Source organism: Physeter macrocephalus, chromosome 11, assembly GCF_002837175.3.
Source record: "Physeter macrocephalus isolate SW-GA chromosome 11, ASM283717v5, whole genome shotgun sequence".
NCBI lineage: Eukaryota > Metazoa > Chordata > Mammalia > Artiodactyla > Physeteridae > Physeter > Physeter macrocephalus.
In genome coordinates, this window is record NC_041224.1 from 177,322,635 (window position 1) to 177,333,171 (window position 10,537).

General features: G+C 62.1%; 1 protein-coding gene across 2 annotated transcripts in view; it reads right to left on the reverse strand.

Annotated features, from left to right (window-relative positions):
- The window catches only part of CCDC85C (coiled-coil domain containing 85C), a 90,551-nt gene that overhangs the window by 16,008 nt on the left and 64,006 nt on the right, over nucleotides 1–10,537 (reverse strand). For both annotated transcript variants that reach the window (XM_028496379.2, XM_028496378.2), the window contains exon 2: nucleotides 5,610–5,683. In XM_028496379.2, the coding sequence (XP_028352180.1) occupies nucleotides 5,610–5,683 (74 nt within the window). The remainder of the gene's footprint in view (nucleotides 1–5,609; nucleotides 5,684–10,537) is intronic.

The following is a 10,537-nucleotide window of genomic DNA, read 5'->3' on the forward strand; positions in this document are numbered from 1 at the left end:
TGCCCTTTAATCCTGGGGCTGACACCGTTAGTGTCCCCATATTACAGTTGGGAAACCTGAGGCACAGAGAGGTCAACCCACTGGCCCAATGCCACCCAGCTGGTAAGTGGCACTTTGGGGACTGGAACCAGGCCCTCTGGCTCTGCGGTTGGCCTCTTACCATGCTGACCACCTAGTGTCTGGCTCACGGTGGACACTGGTTAAGCCTCGGGCATAGGGGACAGAGGTAGAATTCCTAGTCTCTCTTCCTGCCCACGTTGCTACACTGACCATCTGCTTGGATGATGGAAAGAGGGGGTTTCCTCCCTGGCTGAGGAAGAGGCTGGACATGGTTCTAAGGTTCTGCTAATGAAGCAGATGAAGCCCTCCGGAGACCACATCACTCATGACAGAAGGGGCGGGGACATGACAGCCAAGCCCGGACACCAAACGGGCGAAGCAGGGATGGCCCAGAGCCTGTCAACAACGCAGCACGTCACAGAACATGCCAGCAAGCGGAACTGCCAGCACAGACAAACCATGAGGCCAGCATCTCCGCGGGGCTCGCGCAGGGGGACCAACCAATCAAAACAACCCTCCCTGGGGGTGCGGGAAACAGGACTGAGGTGTCAGCAATGGGCTCAGATAGTAGCAGACTGCTCCTCAGTCCCAAGGCCTGGATGGTTCAAAACTCAGACAGAGGGCAAAAAGGCGCACGCTGTCCATCAGGGACCAAGCTCGGCTGAATGGGCGTGGTCTGCCAGACCTTGAAAAATCCCAGGCTCCCAAGACCAGGAAAAGGAGAGAAGGGCAAGCACTGCCCGGGCGCCCCCAGGTTCCAGTCAGCGCTGTAGCAGGCATCACCATCATCCCTGTCTTACAGGTGAGGAAACCAGGCACCGGGACGTAAGGCATCTGCTGTGTAAGTGGTGGAGCAGGGATTATCTGAATCCAGACTCCTCTGGGGCTCAAACCCACTTTCTTATACCGTCAGGCCAACAACACCACTGCTACAGGTTGAACTGTGTCCCAGTCAAATTCATATGCTGACCTGTTGACGCCATGCTCCCCAGAACTGTGAGACAATACATTTCAGTTGCTTAAGCCCCTTCTCCACGCACCCGCCCCCTCCGCCAAAGTGCATGGTTCTTTGTTACGCAGCTCTAGCCAACTAATACAATCGCCTGTCCCAGGAAATCCTCCTCCACCCAGGCCTCAGTTTCCCCATCCATGCTTGGTATAAATCCTGGGGTCACTTCCAACCAGAGTGTACAGTGACCCTGTGTGGCACGGCAGGATAGGAAGAACGGGCACAGGGGCCAGGAGGAGGGGGGCCGGCTGGGACCGGTCGCAGCCGCGGGCCTGGACCACTGCCTCCTCTCCCCCAGATGGCCGCTCGCTCCTGCCCAACCTGCTTCTTGCTCTTTTGCGAAGCTGGCTTCTGGGCACATGAGGAGCCTTCATTGATCCGCCCAGCAGGGAAGTGAATGGAGGGAACCACAGAGCGGAGGCCCCCGCGTCAATTACAGCCATCTCCAGCCCAGCCCGGCTAGGCACAGAATCCACGGGAAAAATCATATCACATACTGGGCTCCAGATGAATCACTGCAGAGGAAGCAGCTGTGTTGATGAAATTTTAAAGCCGACATGAGAAAGAAAATATGCACTGCAATACAGTAATTTAGCCTGTGAACACTCTGGCACATTTTAAATTAAAGCTGTTTTGGAGTTAAATAGAGGCTGTGGAGGGAGAGGGCAGGCAGGGGGGAACGGGAATCCACAGAGGCTCTCTGCCCTCCCACCCAAACCCCAAAGCCACGTCACCCGAAGATGGCTAAAAGAATAACATTGCTCTCCCCTGCTTTTCGCCAAAGGCAGATTTTCCACTTTGCACAGAGCTGGAGGTTTCTGTGCAATTTCATTTCGCTGAAAAGACACAGGTGCCAGAATCATAAAATCTCACAAGCTAGAGCCCATGAGACCGTGGCCAGAATCCCACCCATGGCAGCAATCTCCTTCTTCAATATTCCCAAACATGGCCATCCATCCCCCTCATCCATCCACACTTGATTACCTCCAAAGATGGTACACTCACTAACTTATGAAGCCACTCTCCCTGGGTTAAGCAGACCTTCCTTATTCTGGGCAGGAACCAGCCTCCCCTCCCGGCCTGGGAGACCAGGTGGGTGCAGCCAGGGTTCCCCAAGATGCATCCACCAAGTCCAGCTGGGCATTGAGACACAGATGTGACCACTGAGACCCAGCAGCCCAGTCCTTGAGTACCTCACAGTCCAGCAGGGGTCGGGGCCAGGCTGCACAAGGAGGATCCCAATACCCCATTAGCAAGAGAGGGCAGCCTATGGGGCTGAGAGAGCCCAGAGCGAGTGCCGGGCCACCTGGGGGTGGCTGGGGAAGGCTATTGGCAGGAGGCCAGGAGGAAAGAGGCTAAGGAAACCCCATCTTCCCTGGACCGCATCAAAATAAGACCAGTACTCTACTTGTGGGCTGAGCCCTGCCCACGGAGCTCTCCTCACCTCCACTGTCCTCCACAGCCCTCCTGTATACAGGAGCCTGCTGGCCAGGACAAGGAGGCAGCACAAGAGTGCCCCCTGGGGGTAGGCCTCTGCCTGGACACCACTGTACCCCCGGGGCCATGCACACAGCAGGTGATCAGTTACACATGGAATGAGTGAGTGCCCATTTTACAGGTAAGCAAACAGAGGCCAGGGGAGAGGAAGTGGCCCAAGGGTCCTCATAAAGCTGATGCCACCTGAGCCACCCTAGAAACCCAAAGGCAGGCAAGGTATCAACTGCTGCCAGGAAGCCCTGAGCAGGCCAGAAGCGGCCCTTCTCTCACTGTTTCTCACATCTCCCGTGTGGCTCAGAACAGCAACGCCCTCCTCCAGGGCACCCACCCACCCTCAGGGCCAAGCCCTGGTGGCAGCAGGTGGCAGGGGCAACAGGAGCCCCGCCCATGACCCTGGAGATGCCCTACCCACACCCTGGCCCCTGGGTGCTTTTGCATACTGTAGGTTGAGGGTCAGCCCTCGGCTGAAGCAAGGGGACCAGGGCAAGTGGGTATGCAGTGCACTGGGGGGCCAAGGCCCCAGCACCACACGGCTGCCCCCTTCTCGGGATGCTGGGTATGGCCCTGACACGGCTCACTGGGAGACCCTGGGCAAGACCCCCACTCGCCAGCAGAGTCCTCGTGAGGAAGAGACGAGGATAGGAGCCAGGTGCCCCACCCCCACGACATACACAAGCACCCACGGCTATCACCAGAGCAGCTCAGCCTCACAAGGCTTCACGTGGGGAGAAAGAAAAGTCTGCTCAAGAAACAAGAGACTTGGAACACTGGCACACTGGATGGTCTCTGAGTTCCCAGCACTTCTCCTGTACCAGCGAGGAGCCGGGCGAAAGCATGTTCTTGTCCCTAAAGCCCCATCTGCCTGAAGCCAGCAAGCCTGGGCCCAGGCGAGAGGTCGCGCCCCCGTCTGAGGGCTGTGTGTTTCCGGAGAGCCTGGCGTGGGTACAGGTCGGGGACAGAACCCCACTGCTGCTGCTTCCAGGACAAGGACAAGGTCCTCAGTCTGACCCCTGGGAGCGGGTCAGAGCAGGCTTGGCGGGGAGGGACCAGGCGGAGAAACCCCCTGCCCAGGTGGTGGCCGCACCCCTGATGCTCCGGACACAGGGCCCCGTCAACCTCCACCTCTGCACCTGTGGGCGCGGGGCAAGTGGACACAGCTATGGGGGGCTCCCTTATGCGACCAGGGGGTTCCCAGAGGGAGGACGAAGAGGAAGGACCGCCGCTCTGCAGCCTGAGCGTGTGCACGTTTTGCACAAGTCCACGGTCAAGTCTACCGTGTGGAACTGGGTGCACGTTCACGGTGGGACAACGTGGCCTAGGAGAGCGGGGGCCACAGGGACACTTCTGTCCTTGTCCTTGGAAACAGGACCACAAGCCATGCCCTGGCTGGACCGCAGAACAGCACTGCAGATGGCATCCCAAATTTGGGGTCCAAGCTCTCTACCTGCTTCTCCCCAGAAACGGTGACACAAAGAACAGCTGGACTGGGGCAGACTCACAAGGCTGCTGACCCCCCCGCCGCCCCGGTCGGAGGCTTCCACTGCCAGAGCGAGGTCCTGGCCTCCATCCTGCTGTACAGGGGCTGAAGTGAGTGACTGGCTCCCCTACTCGCTGGACGGGAACCAGCTCCAGAGCAAAGGCCCCCAAGTCCTGAGGCTGCCCCCATCACCTCTGCCTACAGCTCCTGCAGCCTGCCCCACACACCCTCCTTAGCAACCAGGACAAGCCCACACGGAGCGTTCGGGTCTAAGGAGCCCTAGCCCGCAGCCAGGCGAGGCCCCAGCCCCTCCCTGCCCTTGCCAGCCCCGAGGAGCCAGCACATCTTGTAGCCAGGCCCTTCCAGCACCTTAACAAATGACACATTTTGTTTGAAAACAAGCCTTGCAATTCAGTGCCTGGCTATGAGCCTGACACGGTGCGGTGGCCATGGGATGCGGGGGAGCAAAGACCCAAGTGGGAACCACAAACTCTGCAGAGTCCTGCCGGGCCAGGGGGAGTTTCCAGCAGCCCGTGCAAGGGCGAGAGGCGGGATGGCAGTCGTCTGGCTGCACTTGGGTCTGTGAGCATCCCAGCCGCCGCCCAGTGAGCAGAGGGGGTGTCTGAGCAGGGCGGTGGCGCCAAGCCCACTGGTCGCCCAGCAACGAGGCCAGGCAGCTGAGCCCTCCCTGGGGCTGGTTCCCGGGGAAACGCTCTGGGCATCCTATAGCCAGCCACTTAGGGGCCAGCAGATGTGGCAGGGGAGAGGGATACTGAGAGGAAGTCAGGGATGAGTACAAGCGGGAAAGAGGCTGGAGGGTGAGCCGAGCCAGCTGGCCCCAGACACCCCAACCGCCTGGGCTGATCACAGCCTCGCATCGCCACCCCGCCAACAGCAGGAAAGGCCCCTCGTCCGGGCAGCCACGCCCCCTCCACGCTCCAGCCGCACCCGGCAAGGGCACAGACGCCTGCCTACCCCCCACCTCTCATCCTGCACCGCCTCCTCCCCGTACTGACCCCATCACCCATCTCTAACCTGCCGTCCCTGAGCTGGGGACAGGCCAGGGGCGGGCCGGGGACGAGGCCTGGCCTCATGTGTCTGTGGACCCAGGCCAGGCAGGAGGGAGGAGGGCAGACCCCAGCCCAGAGGGAAACTGGCACGGCAGGGGCAGGGAAGTTTCCATGTGGGTCTGAGCGGGAACGGGCCAGCCCGCCTCTTGGGCCTTGATGCGCCCGTCCAAAGGGCAAAGCAGTCCATTTCTTCAGCACTTGTGTGTGTGTTCTGCGCCATCTCTGGGACGGGCCCAGCACCAGCCCCCAGGGAGCTCGCAGACCACGGCGGGGACAGACAGGGAAAGGCTGTGACGGAGGGAAGGCAGGTGGCCGTCCTCAGCCAGGTGTCCCAGGAGGTGAGTCCGGGCAGGAGTCGGGGGCAGGTGGAAGGTTAGGGGCGGGAAGGGGGAAGGGAACCCCAGGCGTGCTGGGGCGAGGGTTAGGCCCTGGAGTGGCGGGTGGCAGCAGGGCCTGCGCTGGCCCTCAGGGTGGGGTTGGTCCACAGCCAGCCTACCTGTGCCAGGAGCTTGTCACCCTCCAGCAGCTTCACCTTGGTCTCCAGCTGCCTGATGTAGGTGGACGAGGGATCTGTAACGACACAAAGGGGGCACGTCACCCGTCGGCAGACTGTATCCAACAGGAGGGCCCACCCTCCCCTGGGCCCCCCTCCGGTGGGCCTCTGAGCCCAGGTTTCCCTGACCTGCAGAAAGGGGGTGAGGGGTTCCCTCAGCAGCTTGTCCTGGGCACATTCCTTCGGCTTCCACACGCTTCAGGTCCAAAGAGTTCTCACAAACGCTCCCCTGATGGGACCCTCACCCAGGGGCAGCCCGCCCCACAGCCCAGGGTCCAGGGAGGCCCTCCCCTGCTCAGGGGGGAAACTGAGGCCCCGAGCACGCCAAGTCAGCACCTGGGCTTCCTCCGCTTCCCTGACCTGCAGAAAGGGGGTGAGGGGTTCCCTCAGCAGCTTGTCCTGGGCACATTCCTTCGGCTTCCACACGCTTCAGGTCCAAAGAGTTCTCACAAACGCTCCCCTGATGGGACCCTCACCCAGGGGCAGCCCGCCCCACAGCCCAGGGTCCAGGGAGGCCCTCCCCTGCTCAGGGGGGAAACTGAGGCCCCGAGCACGCCAAGTCAGCACCTGGGCTTCCTCCGCTCCACCCTGCCTGACGCACAGAACTTCTACAGGGGGGGGCCGCATGATGCAGATAACCCACCACCCCTCCTGCGGTCAGGGGCCAGTGAGATACCTCCAACCACACGCCCCCAGTTCCTGAACGCGGAGGGGGTGAAATCCACCTTCCTTCACCACGCTGACCCGGCTGCACAATCACATCAGAAGCCGGAGAAGGACTGACCCGGTGGCGCGGCGGTTAAGAATCCGCCTGCCGATGCAGGGGACACGGGTTCGAGCCCTGGTCCGGGAAGATCCCACATGCCGCGGAGCCACTCAGCCCGGGCGCCACAACTACTGAGCCTGCGCTCTAGAGCCCACGAGCCGCAACTACCGAGCCCGAGTGCCGCAACTACTGAAGCCCGCGCGCCTAGAGCCCGTGCTCCGCAACAAGAGAAGCCCCCGCCCGCCGCAACTAGAGAAAGCCCACGGGCAGCAACGAAGACCCAACGCAGCCAAAATATAAGCTAACTAATTAATTAATTAATTTTTAAAAACCACCTTAAAGCATCCTGTCTCTATTTTAAAAAAAAGAAGCGGGAGAAATTCCGCCACCCTAGCTACCCACAGCCCTGGTCCTACCTCCCCACTGGGCCGGAAATCAGCTCAGGAGAGAAAACTAATGACCAACTCGCTCCAGGCCGGGACAAGGGAGCCTGCCTGGGTGGAGGCCAAGGGAGACATGGGGCAGAGAGGGCAAAAGGGGAGGGAGGCAGAGCACGGGACAGGGAAGGTTAACGCAGGGTAGGGCAGGCAAGGCGACCAAAGAGTCACAGCAGGCGCCCGTGCCGAGGGAAGAAAGGTGGGTCGGAGCACCTCTGTGACAGCGTGGGGTACCTCCCCCGGGAGGTCTGCTGCCACCTGCCAAGGGACGGCTACGCGCCTCTCCCCCACACGAGCGCCCGGCCGGAGGCCACACAGCCCAGACGCCAGCCTGGACCGCGCCCACCCCCGGGCCAGTCTGCGACTCCTGCCGCACCCGCCGGCCCCGACCCCCCACAGGACTCAGGGTCTTCCCGGATCACACCAGCGGGAAGGATCACACCGTCTCAGAAGGCACCAGACCTTCGACCAAGGCCAGCTCCCTGACGCCCCACACCGCTGCCCCCCCGGGGGGGCTTTTAACCTTCCCAGGTGGGCAAAGGGGGCTGAGGTGCAGCCAGAGGACAAGCTGGAACCGTCAGGCAACCACGCCAGCACAGTCAGCGTGACCGCGGACGAGCCCTGGGCCCTTAGGGTCCCGGTGTATGGCGCGGACGCCATGCCCCTCGGCGACAGAGCCTGCCGGCAGAGGAGGAGTCCACGGGCGCCCTGTGAGGACGGGGCGGCCAGCGGCCCCCTCCCCAGGGCCCCAAGCCCCCTGCGCCGGAGCCCGGCCCAGGCTTCACGAGCTTCCGCCCGTCAGCAGCGCCCGGCTGCGGCCTCCGACGCGCCCCCAGTTACAGGAGGCGCCCGTGTGCCCCCCGGCCTGCCTGCTGTGGGTCACCCTGTTCCCCACGCATACCCTCAGGAGCCTTGCCTCCCCAGCCCTGGACCAGGCCCAGGAGCCCTCGGCCCCGCCCTGGGCGGGAATGGGGGGCGGCCCACCCCGCCCCAATTACATAACCAACTCCGCCCCCCCCCGCTCCCTGCCAGTCAGCTCTGGGGAATGCGGAGCCTTCTGGAGAGGAGGAAGGTCGCTGGCCAGCCCACTCCCCCTCACTCCCAGGGAGACCCTGGTAACCACAGGGCAGCTCTGCGAGGAGCCCCGCCGTGTGACCTGCGAGAGGTGCAATGGCTTCTTTATACACACACGGGGCAGTGGCGGGGCAGGGTCGGGGGACTGGACCCCGGGCGGCGACTCCAGAGGCTTCCCTGTGCCCAGGGCCCGGGCAGGGGACCCTCAGCGGTCACTACACTTCACGCCCCGTGCTGGCCCCCGGCCCCGGTTTACCCGTCCATCAGCCCAAACTGACCAGCAGCTCCCACGTCGTGTCCGCACCCACCCTCACGAGCAGGCCTGACGGGAAGGGCCTCAGTGTTCCAGGGGTGCTGGGCCCTCTGAGCAGGGGGACGGAGATGGGGTGCAGCCTGGCCTCCCCAGTCCTCCGTGTCCTCCACCTGCGCCGGCAGGAGGGTTCCCTGGAACACCACCCGGGAAACAGCGGATAAGGTAAACTCCAAAGACCCTCCCAGCTCCCTCAACCTTACACGTTAAAACAACCACTGACCCCTATGTGGTCCCCCTCTGGGTGGGGTCTGTGGGGGAGGGAAGGTCCCCCCCACCCACCCCCTGTGCGACGCACGGCAGCCCCTGCACCTGGCGCCTCCTTGAAGGCTCGCAGGGGCCAAAAGGCATCGTCCCCGTTTTCCAGACGAGGAGGCCACAAGGAACAGTGTCCCTACTTGCTGGCAGGTGAGCAGGGGGGCCCAGGGCCCAGACTTCCAGACCCTCTCCCCACCCCCCAGGCCCACCCCCACAGGTCAGTGCTCAGGACCCCAAGTGTCCGGCCGCCCTGAGAGGAGCTGACGGCACCGTGCCATTGTGAGAAGCTGGCAGAGGTCCCTAATGAGACGTGGCTCTTGGTCAAGCATCTGCCCTGGGCGCCCCACCACTGCCCAACCCTCGGGCACGGCCGCAAGCCAGCCCCCCTGTTCACCGCAGCCCCACCAGGGGATGTGCTGCCAGGCCCAGCCCCGAAGTCAGGAGAAGGACGGCCACTTGTGCGTGACCGACGACCTGAGTCAGGTCACTCACTCTCGCGCTGTACGGTCACAGAGCCACCGCCCGCCACGGTCTCCTGGCTATGGGGGCGATTTTGCTTCCCTCTCTGCCATATTCCGATGGGCTGAGCCACGAGCTCCCAGCCCTTCCCTCCTCTGGCAGAATGCCTGGAGCCGTGGCCTGGGTGGGAGTCAGCAGACGTGCCGACCAGCTTAGCGCCCGCCTCGCAGGATGGCAGTCGCAGAGAGGAGCGGCGACCGAGCCAGCGCCACGAGAAGGGACACAGGCCATCGTTCAGGCCACAAACCACAGGCCGCGTCCACGGCCCCAGAGCGAGGAACCGCTCCGCTCAGCCCATCTGTCTGGGTTCGCCCCAAACCCCAAGAGGCTGCAGAGGATGAACTACACTTCAGACATCAAGGTCTGTTGGGGTTTGTCTTTTGAATTTCAAAAGAACAACGTGAGAAACTTAAAGTGTCTTTCCATCGCCCAGTGCTCCCAATGGAACGTATCCTAAGGAATTAATTCCAATCCTGAAGAATGCAGCCAGTGTTACAGTGACCAAGACTGGAAACAACTATTTGTCCAACAACAGCAGAGAGTTTACACCCTTGTCCATCACTCAGATGACGTTTAGGAGAGTTTCTCTCCTCAACGGTACAGAAAAACACTTAAAACGCCAGTGAAAAGAACTGGACACAAAACTACACGCAAAGCTGCTGCTGTGTTTAAAAATGTCGACTGGACTGAAATAGAAAAATCCAGGAACGAGGCACACGGAGATGCTGACTGTGGTGCTGCTCACGAGGAGACGGTGCCTGTTCGTTTGGTCGCACCGCTTCTTGTTAATTTTCAAATAATCTCCTTCTAGAACAGGGAGAAATCTTTCCTTATAAAAAAGGAGAAGGGACTAAACGATTGTACCCTCACATCGCAGAGTCCCCTCTTAACGTCAAGGGAAACGGAAGGGTGGCCCAGAGGACGGCGCGGAAAGCGGGCCCCATCGGCCTCCCCCTGCCCACTGCCCCCAGCTCTACTCTGGGGGCCTTTTCCGAGGCCCAGGCTCCGCCCCGAGGCTGCCCAATCCTGCAGAGTTTAACAGGCTATGAGGCCGCCTCCTCAAAGACCCAGGTAAGCCTTCCCTGCCACACGGGACCCCGTACCCACTGCCCCCTACCCTCAGCTCCCCAAGCCAGGCTCTGCGTGCTGCCAGGAGCCAGGGAGCCGGACATCTGGTCACCTGGGGGCCAGAGCAGGTGCCCTGCGGTGGGGAAGAGAGCTAGGTGGACCCTCAAGTCGGGGTTGGTGGGAGGGGGAGAGCAGGAGGGCAGGGGACGCCAGGAAGGGCCCGGCTCCCTGGGAGGACGAGGACGATCCTTCCCAGCAGCCTCGGGCAACTCACAATCCCCCGGGGCGCCTCCACGCCCCGGCCTCTTGGAGACAAGCGTGTAATTAAATTAATCCCAGGTTTGCAGTAACAAGCAGTAGAGCCAGCAGGGAGGGAAGCGCCATTTCCTGGCTTGACTGCTGGGGGCGGGGGCGGGGGCGGGGGGGGGGGGGCGGGATG